This window comes from Opisthorchis viverrini, assembly GCF_000715545.1.
Source record: "Opisthorchis viverrini unplaced genomic scaffold opera_v5_51, whole genome shotgun sequence".
Classification (NCBI taxonomy): Eukaryota; Metazoa; Platyhelminthes; class Trematoda; order Opisthorchiida; family Opisthorchiidae; genus Opisthorchis; species Opisthorchis viverrini.
The window spans coordinates 1,370,847-1,387,900 of record NW_008751707.1 but is presented as its reverse complement, the minus strand read 5'-3'; the positions used below and the strand labels follow the sequence as shown (position 1 = coordinate 1,387,900).

At 44.1% G+C, this 17,054-nt stretch overlaps 1 protein-coding gene across 1 annotated transcript; it reads left to right on the top strand.

Moving 5' to 3' along the window:
• Positions 1 to 180: 180 nt before the first annotated feature.
• T265_03531 (hypothetical protein) lies at positions 181 to 15,432 on the top strand (the record flags this gene model as incomplete). The annotated part of the gene is made up of 2 exons (XM_009168043.1): positions 181 to 788; positions 12,771 to 15,432. The coding sequence occupies 2 exons, from the start codon at positions 288 to 290 to the stop codon at positions 14,118 to 14,120; spliced, it is 1,851 nt and encodes a 616-aa protein (XP_009166307.1).
• Positions 15,433 to 17,054: the final 1,622 nt, after the last annotated feature.

Genomic DNA, 17,054 nt, shown 5'->3' with positions numbered 1-17,054 from the left:
CCGAACCAGTCCAAATCGAACTATCACCACGAGTAGCCATAACGAGACGGAATGGCGGCCCAGCGCAATACTGCCCTCTGCATGGTTCGGTAGTTGCACATCTGCTGCGAGTTGGACGGCCAATCAAATCACTCCGATCGATTGACCGTGTGTTGTTTGTAGTTGTAGGAGCAACCAGCTGATTGGTCTGACACCTTACGGAATCGCTTGGCCTCGAAGGTCGCTTTCGCGATTCCATTTAAACGGCAATAAACGGAGCCCCGTGGCACCACAACAGAGGTTGCATCATGTTAAGACAAACGTGCTTATTGTTGATTGTTTTCGGTAGTTCTGGACTCCCATGGGATGAATTAAGTCGCTTGCAACCACAGTGTGGCCCGTTTCCAATTTCGGAAAGATTGGATTGTTATCCTGAGGAGGGGGCTAATAAGGATGCATGTATTAACAAAGGCTGTTGCTGGAGTGCGATTGATTTCACTGAGCCTCATATCCCGATGTGTTACTTTCCAAAGGATTACAGAACGTATACTGTAAGAAATGTCACTCAAAACCCAAGGGGCTTTGTTGCGGATATGGAGAAGATTGCGTCACCGTATGGTGTAAATGAATTCCAAAATGTTCGGGTTGAAGTGATCCACGAAACAAAGACTCGCTTACGTGTGCGGTTTACGATCCCATCTGATCCAAATCGCTGGGAACCGCCAATCCCACTTGGAAAGCCTGATGTGGATGCCCCAGAACCGACAGACTACGCTGTGGAACTGGAAAAATCACCGTTTGGTATTCGGGTGAGCTGCAATTTTTATACATAACACGTATCGAGCATGCAGTTATTCTGCTTCTAAAAATTTGTTTTTGGTGGCTTTTCCCTTTCAAAATGGGTAAAATAACATGATAAAATATACTCCTTTGATAGATTTCAGTGTCTACATCATAGTGAAATATACTCATTTCAAATTAGATTCACGGGAGACTGTCCAATCCCTGCTCAACCTCACGTTTAGGATACTCTTAAATTGAATGAACTACGCAAAGTTCGCCTCATGTTTTATTCGAAATGATATCCTTGATGCTCTAGTGGATAATACCATCTATGATGCTGCTGTATACGCAGTTATCCCTAGCGTTTTCACCCATCTAGGGGCTCATTAGGTTGGTGAATACGTCAGTTGAGCTTCTGGCTGATGACCGTTTTCTAATGAAGTAAGTTGGCAACAGCATACTATTTAAAAACTTGGCAACTGTGCCTAACCGATGATCCTTAAGAAGGCCTAAACCCCTATAGGAGTTGAGAAGTGTCTTGGGTAACTTTATGAGTCAAGAATGTATGACTCACTTGCTTTTGCCATCCGACGGATCCTTACGTGATAGAAAACGTCTAAACTTGTTGGATGACCACATCTATCAAACAAAATGAACTTAAGTCGCAAAGATAATTTCATTCGAAGCTTTTCTGTCATACAGACATATCCACACAATTGAACGCGCTCCGGCAGTCAAATTTTGTGATTTAGGGATCGCACACTACAGTTAGTAAGCTCACGAAACCAATCAAGGCCAGAATATGTCAGATTAACCAGAATATCTCACAGAATGAAGATTTGAAATGTCTTTGAGCCGGCTGAATGCATACTGCCTTCATGTAAGAGTGAACTATTTTGTATACAAATCCTTGTTTCAGAGAACGATTTCCTATAGTCTCAACTTCTCCACTTGTGTACACTCTCATTGGTGTCCCTCTTAAGGGAGAACACTCGGATGAAAAGTCGGTTTACGATCTGGGTAAAATTAGCGGCAATGTGACCTTCAACCAACTGAATGGGTATGACAGTTGCAAGGTTTGAGGTGATTTAGACTGAGTAACGAAAGTGACATCCTTAACTGAACAACCTTTTCTTGTGAGCGTCAAGATACATCCGGCAACAACGAGTTTTACTGACGTTTCAGCTCTTCTGTCGTTCGGGTTTTTTGGGTTAAGAAATTGACCTAACAAAACTGTTCATTGCACTTTGTTTAAACGTTAGTAAAAAGCTAACGCTTCGAAATTCTTGCATTTGTGATTGTTACGCTCGCTCTTATAAGCCGCATATCTGGAGTAATTAGTTGTAGATAGCTGTGTGGGTTGCAAAATTTGCGTTCGCACCACTCCATTCGCGGTGCGTCTAATCTGACAAATCTACCCAGAAGCGTAGAGTAGACTTCACCTCTACTAGAGCACCCAAATTTTGCATATCCTCAAGTTGAGCCCCGGACACCTGACATGCAAGACGAGCGTAGAACCCCTTTTTACCACTGCATTCTGGATGGATATGAATCATTGCGTCTAAAAAGCCGGAAGTGTTTGCGCTTCAGTGATGCGATTAGTTAGTCTGGCGGCTCGGAAGACGACTCACTAACTGTCCTCCTTTTGCCGATTGATTTACTCGACTATCAGGAATTGCCAGTCAGGTTGTCTCAAGAGCACCTGAAACCTACTGGGCAGTCTTTTTTATCAGCTTTGGGACAGAAATATTCAAAAGCGAATGATGTGAATGGGAAGCAGTGAAATTGTCAGTCAAGATCAGTCGTCAGAAGACTGAATATCAACTAATGATATTCTCTTAGTTTGTGCGATTTATTGTGAAATTGGAAAGAAAAGCTCTAGAGTTTCAGACTTCGCATCTTTAACCCTCAGATTTAGGTTTTGCTTGAACCAGTTAACAAAAACACTGAAACGGGCGAACCCGGCTGAAAAGTTATCAATTAGGCGGTTATTAATAAGGCCAAATACCTGCACGCGGTGACACGCAACTGGCTCTATCAAGGTGTCCGTCACACCAGTGAAACGGAGTTGAAACGCTCCGAAAGTACGGATGGGGAAATACTCAGCCTTGGTTGAACTGGTCTGTTCGTTGGATTTAATTAGGCTTAACAAGTTTCGCTCATCTTCAGAGAGAAATCTTAACAGTTCTTTGGGTAATTCTACGAAGGAGCCACCATACATCCAGGTTTTACGCCAAACGCATTTTGGCTCATACCAACCTGTGGAAATACAGCTCTTCTGTTTCATCTCGACAAAAGCCCAAGTGGTGCACCATGCTATTTTCGTCAGACAATGTCTATATGATGTCGGTAATTGTAAGTCAGACACAACGTCAAGCAACACATTAATCTCCAAAGAACTTAGTGAATAATTTTCAATAGTGCCTGAGGCACTGAACCAAACGGAAAGACGATATCAGATCGTGATGAAAAATTTTGTACATACGTAGCACGCTACTCGCAAGGTTGCTGAAAACTCTACAACAGCCCACGACTTCTTCCGGGATTTTTCGGGCTCATCAGGTAGGCGCAATCCCCAAATTTCCGTCAACCCTATGCTCTACACTCATTTGCCTACCAATTTGGTTCTGACGGGAGACTCACCTGGAGCCCAGCTGATCCCCTTGTCTACGATATTCTGGGCTGTTCATGAATTTTGCAACAACAGGTCAGAACCCAATCGGTATGCAAATAGTAATTGTCAAAATCTGTCCAACTTGGGTTCAAGTACAATATAAGGTTGACGGGGACTGTACCTACCTGATGAGCTCCAAGAAGGGCAAAACAAGTCGTGCGCTGTGGAAGAGCTTTCAACAACCTCATGAGCAATTTATTATGTTCATACATGTATCGCGATGTCTCAAGTATCGTTAGATTGCATGGAAAGTGTATAACTACAAGATGGTGATAGGGACTTTCCAGTTCAAAGGAAAGGCGCTATGATTTATAGGCACCTTGTGGTCTTCCCATCTACTCTATGAAGTGTCTGTGCTTGCAGTGACTGTGCCGAAACGGGCACTCAGTATTCGCTAATGGGCCCCGCCGAAATCACCAAGAAGCCAAACCATTTAGAAAGTAGCAAATGTAAAGTACTCTTATGGCGCGATGGCGTGCGCTGGAAGCGTTCCAAATATTGCATTGGTTTGTTTCGTGAATGTGCAATCGTTTCAGATGTTCCAAAGCAAGTGTCGTCGAATTCAATGACAAAAAGTTCGGCGACACAGGTGTGTTTCGTTCTCCTGTTGCTCGTCTCCCGCGGTAACTGTATTCCACCCGATTTCCAGAGAAAAATGACGACTTCGAAATGCATGTTTTTTGCATCAGTTAGTTTTTCCCTAGAATGTACAGGAGAAAGCTGGATAAAAGCGAGTGTTGTCTGAGGTAAAGAGTGAAAGCGCGGTTTTTGCTCGCTCCTAGGGTCATCATCATCATCGACGTTAAAGGCTGTGACAATCGCAGCAGCAGCAACCCCGCTGTTAATCGCAAAACTACTTGAATCTGTTTACACAGATGGCCTGGATACCTGCTCAGTTTTTATACATACTTGCACCCATGCTCACTTTGTAGATAGACTCCAATTTCGTTACATTGAGCGCAGACTTTGACCGGGGACAATGTTCTCTAAACCCACCCGCATGGCATATTGTATGTTTTGCAAACGAATGGAACACAAAATTACGGAGTTGAGCTTCGCGTTAATAATATCGACGTTTGTTTTCGATAGCATACCAGTGGCTAGCCGATCTGGGTTCGTCCGATATTTGATTCTCGCTGCGTGTTCAGTGGTCGAATATTTACAAAACACTTCTTGATTTATGTAAACAACATTTTGACATTATCGATTGTCAGGTCAGTTGAACAGCGTCGAGTAGGTTGCAGGTGATAGTTTATTATGGTACAGACTGTTTCTGTTTGAGCGGCATTTCCATTCAGTAGGACAGAAATGTCGAGATTTCGGAAAATATGTGGTAACCAAGGAGGCCAATGCTCTATTTGAATATTTGTTTTCAGTGAACTGGGGAATCCAACATTGGGGCATGAACTCCAACTCAGGTGTATTAACAAACCCAAAGGTAAGCATTTTTATCCGGAGCCCAGAAGCATAAAATCAAAACTAAGTGGGCCGCGAACCCGTGACCTCCCTGCTGGTATTTTGGACACTTAACCGTTCGGCACCAAGAGGCTGATGAGCAATGGGATCAGCTTGCACTTAGGTTATAGCGACTCTCACCCTTCAGTCACTGGTTCCATGTCAGCGGTCATACATGTTGACTAACCCCTTGAGGGAGACGATTTCTTGGCTGGAGTTTTCACTCGCCGTCCCCAAAGAATTTCTTGGATACTAACTGCTTGTGATTTCCGATACGGATGAAACAGATGCGCAGTGCTTCTTTGTTTCTCAGCATGAAATGTCTTTACTTACGGGAGGAAGTCTCCAGTAGTAGTTACCTATCTCGCTACTCGTAAAAGACTGTGCCGCTGAGTTCCCAGTATGCAAGAAAACTGGGTGAACCTCATAACACAAACGTGGCCTGACACATCCAGTATATCAAAGTAGAATCATGCCAGGCGGTTTATCTAAGGATTGTCTTCCGAACCTCCTCCAACTAGTGACTTCCCAATTGTTTCCTAGAGTATTCCAGTCGATTGGACCACCTAAATTGTCCCTTCTGGCTTGATAACTTACAAATATTTACTCATCTGACAGTACTTCCTGTATTATTCTCACTCTCCTGTCCCATCCTGGTAGTTCGATTTTTTACACCAGTCGGAACAACATTGAACCGATTGCTCTTAGTGGCATGTGATCTGCATGCCAATAGAAAAATTATCCATTGTGACATCATGAACGTTATCGAAACTAACAAATGCTAGGCGCAGCTCTGGAGAGATGAAAGCGATGATTTGGCCGATTCAACAGCTGCAAATTAGGTATTTGCAGTCAGTGCTCAAATCGTCACCAGAACTCTGTGAATCACACTGCATCAACTGGAAACACGTGTTCTGTTCAGCACTGGTACTCATACCAGCCAATCTGGGAACAAGCTAACAATGAACACAATATATTTATAACTTCAGCGAGTTCAAAATTTCGAGCGTTCAATTTCTAGACAATGCTCAATTTTCGACCACTGATCATCAAACATTGGAAACGTGTCAAGCTAGAAGACCCTAATCTGTCATTCATATTCCCGAAAACCTGAACTTTTTAGTGAAAACCCATTAGATCCCTGGTTAGGTCAATGTAGTTTGGTCAGCCTATTCATACAACAGACTTGCTGCATCTGTGCGTTCATGATTTGTTTTTATCCAACCGCTGCGTAAGCAGGAACCATCATGATGCTCTGACATGGCCTTCCGAACCACGAGCTACGGAGTTGCAAGACAGATGAACGTCTCATGTATCATCATCATCAATCATCATCATCATCATCATCGTCATCGACAGTATGACATCAGTGTTCAACACCGATGCTTCATTGCCGTGCAACCATGAGTTATTTGTGTTATATCTGCTGGTTCGCCGGCCTGTGGTATCTGCTACCGACCCGCTCCAGTGCCTAGTATCGGAGAGAAAAGACTCACGGAAGGGAACACAATAGCTATATTCCAACACAGTGGTTGCGAGAGCGCGAGTGCGTGCAAGTGCGAAAAGTACAACGACCTCGAGCTTTTTATTGGAAGGACACTGTCTGAACTTGGTCCAATGATGACGCACACGGTCTGGCTTTAGTGCGAGGCAGCGACGTGCTGCATATTGCGGAGGCGTTGTCTGTCCTTGATGAACGCTGACTCGCGCTGTCTGTGTCTGATGCAAGGCTGTGACGCGCTGCATATTGAGGGGGCGTTGTCTGTCTGGTCAACACCCAGCGGAGCTGAGAGTCTCCGTAGATTCCGGGCATTCAGTGGTTGCTTTCAGGAAGCTGACCTTCCTGATACTTTGAAAGCCTTATTGTAAAGAAAAAAGTAAAGGCGGACAGGGAAGGGAGTTAGTGTTAGCTTACCAAAATCATTCCGAAGTGCCTACACCTCCAGACATTCACTCAGGCAATCTGGATAGAAACTGACAACAACAACGCCACTGATATCGGTTGGCAGCCATATCCTGTAGTGTCTCCAACCAGGCACAGTGAGGATCACGCAGTCCCCACCCTGGCGACTATCACCGACAGCACCCAGGCGTTTCGTGATCTCCTTCATACTCTTCTGCCAGGTCATGGGTTGGCAACCTCTCTGTTTACGCCAGTCTGAGTTGGGCATGGAAAACAGCACTCTCTTCGGCAAGCGATGGTTCGGCATACGTAACACATGTCCCAACCAACGCAGCTTCTGGTGCTGGACACATTCTCCAATGGAAGTACCCGTTACACAACCGAAAACGCGCTATCTAACTGCCTCATTACGGATTCGCAGACACCAACCCACACGAGCTATGGTTCTGAGACAACGATTGTCGAACACCTGAAGACGTCTCAGTTCCGCCGCTCGAATAAGTCAAGTCTTACAGCCATACAACATGTATGACTTTTCAAAACATAGTTATTAGCGAAGGTCATTCATAGAGGAATGAAACACGACCAAGTATCACCCCATCTTGACCAGAAGTAGAGAGAAGCCGACCGAAGGTCTTATCCGTGGTCCAGAAAGACGCAAGCATTTCACGATGAGATCCCACTATTGGAAGTGATAGTCTTCACAAACGCATTGGAACCCACTTCAAGGTTCAACCAACACTGTTTCAAAACTTGAATAGGATGGTTTCACTTTTGGGAGGAAGTTATTACTTGAGTTGATATAGACTGACTCCGGAGGTGTTTGTTCTTGAGTCTACGGCAAGACATACACCGTACCACGAGAAATTTGACAAGCCTATGAAGAGACTTCACTGCTTGCCAGCCGGGTAAAGTGCTTCATCTGTATTTAACACCGACGAATCCATGTTGCACTGCAGTATCCTCTTGAGAAGATTTTTGGAGACGATATAAAATGCCTCGAGGGCACCGTCGCCCTCTTTCTGATTGGAAGCATAAGTTACAAAATTTTCACTCCTGTTCTGGCGGGAATATGGGTCGCCGAATTGACTTCTTCTGATATTTGAGATTGGGCGATCATGAGAAAGCATTTCATGCTCGGAAACCCCGAAGGATTTGAAAGAGGGTAGATGAAAAGCGGAAATCGAGGGCTTAGCCTCCGAAGACCCTTAATCCGCCAAATGAACCGACACTGCACAGCGCCAAACACACACCAAAAGCCTTCGATGGATTGTTCAAGTTAATTGATTTTTTTTGTGATCAGTCATTCAATTTGCACGCTTCTTCAAGATTTCAGTGCCTGAACATTTGTCATATTGTTGCTACCACTCGGTCGTATTGGTGCACATCCCAGCAAAAAACCTGTTATCTATTTGAACATGTCACCTCGTCAAAGCCTACTGGGCTCTATTTTTTGTCACTCACAAATAGTCGGAAACATGCGTGATATAGACGGTCTTATTAACCAAGCTTGTACACAGTGACCTTTAAATTGTGCACAACGATTTGATTGTGTCGTTATTTAATGGCGAAGTGAACACATTCAACTGCCGGCGGATGTTTACTGGAGAATTAGCGCAGACCTGATATGTACGCGAACCCACTTATCCATCAAAATAGTGTCACAAAGTCTGGTTGTACTGACTCGTTAGTTATTTAAGAATCAATGAAGGATCATTGCTAATCGAACGGAATGGGACTGTTTTGCGAAGCACTTGGCAAAACCATTCTATTCAATGCTAGTTCACCTCTTCCATGGATGAGTTGGCAAAGTAAAAGCAATGAGCGCCACGAAACATTTGGTTTGTTGAAGAAGGTATGAACAAAAGCATGCGTTTATTGAAGTGAATAAAATACCGGAAACAAACACTCCCGAACAGTTATAAAACGCGCAAAGATCATTTAGGACGGTGAAAGAGTATAACACAGAAAGTTGCTACGGGTATGAAGAGACCACGGAAATCATGGTGGTATCCCGGAAAATCTATCCCTGAAGCAATCTTATCGTAGGAATCAGTGGTATATTAATGAAAGGAGTAGGGCCTTCACTGCGGAGTCATTTATTAGAGGACACCAACTGAACAGTTGCAGACTATTGAACAGGGAAGCGAGACTCTCGTATGTAACTTATCTATATAAACTGAATAGCCGTCTTCTCCTTGAACGCGTCTTCCTAAACTTTCCTGGATATTCATTGACTATCACTCATACAAAACGATTCTATAAATTCCGTAATAAATCCACTTTCCAATAGACGCAAAGCGGAGTTACGAGACAACATATTACTCGCATATTTCATCAGTAGTATCCACCGTTACACCAGTACGTATGGAAGTGGGACATGGAAAATCCGGTAGAATTGAAAGATGGTGGTTTAAATGTGCATAAACTGGGAAGCGCTACCTGATTGTGAAGTATTAGGTGGTGGATTAGAATTTGTAGTTGGCTGATCTCCCTTCCTCAAGTGTTTTTTCTTTTCATCATATGGTCTCCTCTAGATAAACTATCTTAGACAAGAGGTAACAGTGCCTTATACCGGTGTTGTTGTCAATGCTGGTGGTGGGGTGCGGATCGCCCGGCGCTGTGATTATCCCTTGTGTTTTCACAACAATGTCCAAGTGAACCCTGCGGCTACTGATGAATGCCCGTTATGTTGGTGGTAAAAGGTACTGATCACCTCCTGACTGTCATTTACAGCGTTGTTGCACTGTCTACGGAGTTCGGGAAACGGACAAGTACATCTGAAGCTTAATGTGACAAGTCTTGAATACATATCCAGAGTTCGGACCTGAGTACTCACTTTTCGGAATTTTCCGGAGTGACATTATTTATTTCAGCTTATCATGTGACTTGATTTCACTGCATTACACGAACACCATCTAGGCAGAAGCTTCTTATATTAGACAAAAGAATTCAGGTATGAACTAACGTTCAACTATTTGGTGGGTTACAGTTTTGACTAGAATATTTAATAGGAGTATGTTATGTATAATCAACTTGTTGCTGGCACACTGATGTTCACCACCAGTTTTGATGATCATAGCAGTTCAGGTGTAACACCCTTTCAGTGACTGATGGCCACGTCACCCAAAAGAATGAAGGCTGAGATACCACCAGGGTGTCCAAGCCTAGAAAGTAACAGTTGAGAAGCTGCGGTTCGGTTCCTACCTGTTGTATCGTGGGCCGTCTATTGGTTACGCTTGCACTGAGTCGGCCAGACTACACGATAAGAAGACAGTGAACCCTGGACACTTATGTATTGTCAAGACGAAAACACACAGAGCTTCTGCGTAAATAAATAGAATGACTAAAGATCCAAATATGGTCGTTCACTTGTTCGTTCGGTACAGCCAATGGCGGTGTTCCGGTCTTGAACACTTTCAGCCCCTCTCCGCTGGTCGTATGTTACCAAGCCGTGTTTGGTGGGCTCCGCCAACGCACCTGCCATCCGGAACCCGTGGTACCGATAACGACCCTGGGGTGCGTCATCCTGTGCTTTTTCATGTCTGGGCGCGTCCTGACAGTACCCTAAACTTTCGGTCAGTAATATTGCACCCCAACTACTTGGTCAGCTCGGGCTGTTGGTTTTGACCAGCAGACGATTGTCGTACGGTTTAGTTCATTTCTCGTGGATTGGAGCGACAAGTTCAAGACAACTCAGCAGTTAATGCTCGACCTTAGTGACCAGCAGGTTCGTGGTCTGAACCCAACCTCGACAGCTCAACTGCTCCTGTCCAGACCTGGCAGCATCTTTGCTCATGTGCTTTCTCAGAATGGCGTGACTACGAGGTATCAAAAGGGTTACAGCTGAACAATTACTTTATCTATTGAAGCAGTAGGTGCTAGGCGTCTCACGGAAGGCAGCGTAGTTACAGGGGAGCATATTGCAAGGCTCTATGGCAACAGTAACAACTTGGACACACTGGAGGGTGCAAGAACCATCACAAAAAATGAGGACCGCTATGAGAACCGAAACAACATGAACATGCTCAATTGAACTCCACATGAAGGTGCGGCTCAAGTAAATTTCGCAGCTTCATATTCCTGCTCTTTATCATACTGAGACTGCTTGGAACTGCAATAAGGCCTCTTACCGTTGCGAAATTTTGCTACTAAGCTCTGTGAATCTTGTATCGATTCCGGCTAACATGATATTCGTGCATGAATGGAGATAAAAACAACAGAAGCCATTCTGTTTTTCTGTTCCTACATACTTTCATGCCCAGACACCCCGGAAGTTTTATCAGGTATCCGAGTGATGTCTTGATAGACATTCAAATATGATTGCATGTTAAGTCAAGACCTTTACAAGATTCATATCGCCGGATTCAATGTCAAGATTTGAATACTCCTAAGGGTGCCTTAATGTAGCGTCGGGTCATCCGTGGGTTTCTGTTTCGACATGCTCAGTTTTCCAAATTACTTTATCGAGACATGAACAATTCATGGAAGTCTGAACTTTAAAAAGTATAGATCGAATCAGCATTTGAAATCCGGCCAAATTTCACTTTATGCGTCGGCGCTGCTTAGTCCAATAAGCTAGTTTAAATGATAAAATTTGGCAATTTGTTGCACAGGGTTCATTATAATCATCGGCATCACTTTGTTTACGTATGGTCACAATGTATTCGAAAGCCTTCTTGTACTTGTCTATCTCATTCTGAAGCGCATCTAGATGTAAACTGACAACAAAAATGCCAATTATATCGTTTGGTAACCATATATTGCAGGGTCTTCAGCCAGCGCAATGAATATGTCGTTAGTCGCTTCCTCGGAAGTGAGTCGCACTTAATGTAATTTGGCCGTCAATTAGGCTAGCTAGGTCAAAATTCTATTCTCTATCTCTATCATTTTCATGCCAAGATATCCTGGTATTTTTCTCCGAATATCTCAAAGCGATAAAAATGCAAAAGTGACATGAATGCGGAGATAAGTTAGAATGAAGCCATGACCTCCCAAAAATAGTAACCAATCTCCATAAATCCGTAACTACTGCACGTCTGTCAGTAAATCTCCTCTTTAGGTTCTCACCGAGAGTGAAAGATTCATATCCGGTCATTTTAGAAGTTCGTCCAGACATCTTACGAGAACTCCAAGGCATGGTGAAGAAGATATAATACGTTTCTGGTTGCTGAAACCCCTTCGACAATATGAAAACAGCTTAAGCGAGGAATTCAGTTGGGTACTACCTGAGTCTCCCGTCAAAAACAAATTTACATGCAAATGAGTATGTTTCGCTAAGTTACTTTGAGATAATCATTTGAAAGGTGAACTCACAGTGATGCAGGAGAATGAATGGAACTTTCATTAGAACAACTAATTCCGTGGTGTTTTATGAAACAGTAATAATTTTGTTGCGTGGCAGCTTAAGGCAGGGTATGTGCAGAAGGTTTTGAATCTAGGCGCTTTATTGAGGCGTAGTTTTGGTGAAATAACTAAGTGACCACGCTTGAAGTTCAAATTGAAAACATTTTCTCAGTTGCCTGATGGAAATGGTGATTCATTTTGAGAGTTCACCATAACCGACTCAGTCTAACCCAGATGATTTTAACCGCCACCCGTGGAACTGCTGAGACATTAGCTGCCTTTAATAATCGTAATAACACCCGATCAACTATGTGCCACAACCATTCACAGCCTAGAGATGGTTGCCGGTCCAGGGAAGATGGTCTTTAAGACTCAACTTCTGAGTGTGTTCAAGGCGTTTATCATCTTTTCGTTCAAATTAGTTATCAGAAAGTTAAAGAATAGAGTCTAGCTGAACAACCTCTAGATTGGCCACTCACTTTGAGCCGACTAAGGAACGTAGAGAACTTGAATACTGTGTCGTTTGTACAATGACCTGAGGTATTTTAAGAGTATTCGCTTTTTAAGCAACTCCTTGATTTTTTTTTTTTTAATTATTTGGCTTACACCGACTTCCCCTGTTTTAATTAGGTTGTTCGAAACGATCCAACCCGACAATTGTTGCTGGATTCGACTGGAGATTTGTCTGTATCGACAATTTTTTCGGACCAGTTCCTCCAGACCAGTTTCCGTTTGGGGGCTGAGCATGGTTTCGGTCCAGGTGAAGTACGTGCAGACTTCCCACACTGGTTACGCCGGACCTGGTTACGTATGGGACTGTGGACACGTGACAATGCACCAGTGAGGGAAGCAAACCTCTACGGCGTGCATAATTTCTTCATGGGACTCAGTTTAGATGGATCCGCATTCGGCGTGTTCTTACTAAACAGCAATGCACAAGAAGTTTTGTTAACTCCTTTGCCAGCCATCACTTACCGGGCAATTGGTGGAATTTTGGACTTCTTTATTTTTACTGGACCTAATCCGATGGATGTGACGGCACAGTATTTGAGTCTGATTGGTCATCCTTTACTCCCACCCTACTGGTCTTTGGGATTTCATTTATGCCGTTATGGCTACCGGGATTCAGAAGAAGTGGCCAACACTGTAGAACGGAATGTCCAGGCTGGTATACCACTTGATGCTCAGTGGATTGATATAGACTACATGGATGCTTACCGAGTTTGGACCGTAGACCCAACGAAATTTGGTGGGTTACCAAGCTTAATCCGAGACACTTTTCATTCCAAGTATGGCATAAGAAATGTCCTGATCGTGGACCCAGCAGTGAGTGCAAAGAATGATCCCACGTATGTGCCATTCCTGGATGGTTTAAAACGAGGAATCTTTATTAATGACAGCCGGACAGGTAGACCCATTGAAGGAGTTGTCTGGCCAGGAGACACAGTGTTCCCTGATTTTTCCCATCCCGAAGCTGAGGCATGGGTGTATAATTTGGCCAGTCAGTTTCATAAGAGTGTTCCTTTCGACGGTCTTTGGATTGACATGAATGAACCTGCAAGTTTTGCCGCAGGTTCCAAAACAAACTGCGATCAAACGAGTTCCCTAGATAACCCGCCATTTGTTCCGCTCGTTCTGGATCGTTCGCTCTATGCGAAAACAGTTTGTCCATCGGCTCTGCACCACGATTCAACTCACTATAATAGACACAACTTGTATGGTTATGATCATGCGCGCGTGACTCACAACGTACTCAAACAACTGTTCGCAGGAAAGCGTCCTTTCCTGCTGCGTCGTTCTTCTTTTTTATGGTTNTGCGCGCGTGACTCACAACGTACTCAAACAACTGTTCGCAGGAAAGCGTCCTTTCCTGCTGAGTCGTTCTACTTTTTCAGGTTCTGGACTCTATACGATCCATTGGACTGGAGACAACTTGTCAAGCTGGCCGGATATGCGCGCGTCAATTGCTCAGATAATTAACTTCAACCTGTTTGGTATTCCCATGGTTGGTGCAGATATATGTGGTTTTCGTGGGAATACAACGGAGGAGTTATGTGTACGCTGGAGTCAACTCGGTGCCTTTTACCCATTTTCACGTAACCATAACGACCTTGGCTCGACTCCACAAGATCCTGCCGTATGGAGCAAAGCAGCCACTGAGGCTATACGAGATGCTATTCGGCTACGTTACCTTCTACTGCCGTACATGTACTCACTCTTCTACCGCGCTCATCTGAATGGGACTACTGTGGCTCGGGCGCTGGCTTTTGAGTTTCCTGGTGACACTAATACCCACAATGTGAAAGAACAGTTCATGCTGGGATCATGCATACTTGTAACCCCAGTCCTGGATGAAGGTCGAACTGATGTAACTGGCTATGTGCCAGCCGGATACTGGATTAATCTCTCTACCGGTCGCCGTGATTACAGCACAGGACAAGTAAAGTACTTCCAAGCGCCACTCAATGTCATTCCAATACTGGTGAGAGGTGGTTGCATTGTACCTTTCCAGACAAGCTTTGAAGTCACTAAAGTATCTAGAAAGAAAGGAATAGCTTTGCTGGTAGTGCTTTCCACGATGGATGACGGGACCTCAATGCCGCAGACTGGTACAGCCAAAGGCGAGCTATTTTGGGATGACGGGGAAGCTGACCCACTGAATTACGTGTACGTAAACTTCACAGTGGCTAACAGAGAACTCCATATTGTTCCAAAGCCACTGAATGATAACACAGTACAGAGTATAGATCCACAAGAAACTCAAATTAAAAGCATACTCATAAATGGACTAAGCCAAGAACCAAAACAGGTGTTGCTGAATAGGGCGCCAGTTGCGTACTCTTTCGACGAAAACTTACAAACTGTCCGTGTTGGGTGCCCGGAATCCACGCACTTTACCTCGATGGTCACTGTCACTTGGGAATTCTAGCTCACTGAAAATTTAGTGTTATCTGTGCTGAACCATTTGCCACTTCTCAAATTTCGTTTGATTTATTTTTACCTATCACGGATACAGCAGAGTTTCCATTCCCTTCCTTGAGATTGCTTTCATTCGTATTCTTGCTTTTCTAACAATCTTGTTGTGTTCGGAGTCAACAGTCTCACAAACATCGGAACTCGAAACTCCATTCGGAGTAAACTGGCAAACAGTAGCTTTCTGTTGCATGTGTCCAATTGAATTTTCCATGTAAGCCTCGCGTTTTCGGTCGAATGTTAACGATGCCGCTCATTCAGTCAGGTCTGCCCAAAATGAGTCTATCAATTGCACTATACATGATGAACTACAATGCTAGTCTCACTTGATCAAAACTTCTGACAGGAAAAACGAACAAACAAAAAACAAGACATACTGTCGTTTAGTGCTCCTCAGAGACGTTTTAGCAACACTACTTGACCTCAAGTCGGGCTATGCCCCTTCGTGTTGGACTCAAGGGTCGCCCCTTACCAGTTGTGCTGATATTGTTGGGTGTGGGCAGCTGCAATAACTGTTATGGGTTCTATCATCCTGCGATAGCGAGGCAGAATGGATTATGCACACTTGATTACCTGGTAAGTAGCGCAAGGGATCACGAATCAGATCAGCTGCAAAGCAATCATCTTTTACCCACTTCCATCACAATCCCGGAATGCTGGTCTCACGGTTGGCTCTCACGCATACCGCTTCAATTGGTCGATACAGACCAGCGAAACAGTATGGTAATGTATTTGTACATATGGCTTTTCAGTGCCTACCATAGCGCACGTGTGTAGTGATGTTTACAGATTGGTCTCCAAGTGGATGTGCAACATTCACAGAATTTCTACACAGTGTCGTGAACAGTACTCTGGCTGAAGTGGGATATAATTCTTCATCACTATCCAGCGATTCAAGTGGAAGGGACGCAAGTGTTAATGATTACAAGCCAGATGGTCTTTAATCATATTAGTAGGCTGCTTTACAGGTGGCTGAACAAATTATGTCGTGTGTCTACTGAAGACTGGCCGAACTATCCTGTTTAGAAGCCGACCAGTCACTAACTGGAGGTCAAACGAAGTGTCGTCCTGGGTTCTTGTCTTAACAATGGTGGTTAGGGTCAGTCTGCACAGGTCAGGCTAACCGAAAATAATCACGATTAGGACCAGCGAGTTCAGTTTTTCAAAGAGGGGTGCAGTCGATCGAAACTGCTGCCCAGACGCAAGGAAACCAACACCGAATGGACTATTATTTTTCACTTACTTACGGACTTGGAGTTTGGAAATGGCTTTAGATTCTGAAATTCATGGCCAAATAGATTGGTGTTTCGTTGACATCGGGTAAAGTAGTCACAGAGAACAAATTGGATGCACTTTATCCTCTTAGCATGACCGATGAAACCGGCGGCAGGGAGGTATTTTCCATAATATCAACCCTGTCATAACCAGTCTTCATGCATCCCTAACGCAAATTTACGACAATATCGTCTCGCATTGCACTATATCCATATTATTAGTATTCGCAGCAGCACAAGGAACAGCTGAACTAGCACAGTTTCTGTTCATTCAGAGGTATTTCAAGATTTCGATAAGTTGGGGGTACAAGTAACCACTTATACAAAAAAATCAGTGTTTCCTTGCCAATCTCGTTTCTTTTTGCGTTGCAGGGATACTATTGAGACCCAAAAAGTGATCTGTCCTGATCGAATTCCTGAAACTAACGCCAGTATGGCCGAAACTGACTGGGAACCACCAACTCCGTCAAAATCGCTTCAGGGAGGCCGCCGGAAAAATGAGCTATTGATTGGACATTCACTCAGCTAATCGGTGATGACTAGCGGTGCACGATTTCTCAGGCGTGACCTAGGAGCGATGCCATCGATAGGACAACCTTGATCCAAGTTCAGAAGTGCGCCCTATACACCGCGACGATCCTGCACGTTTGCACTGACTTGTTCGCAG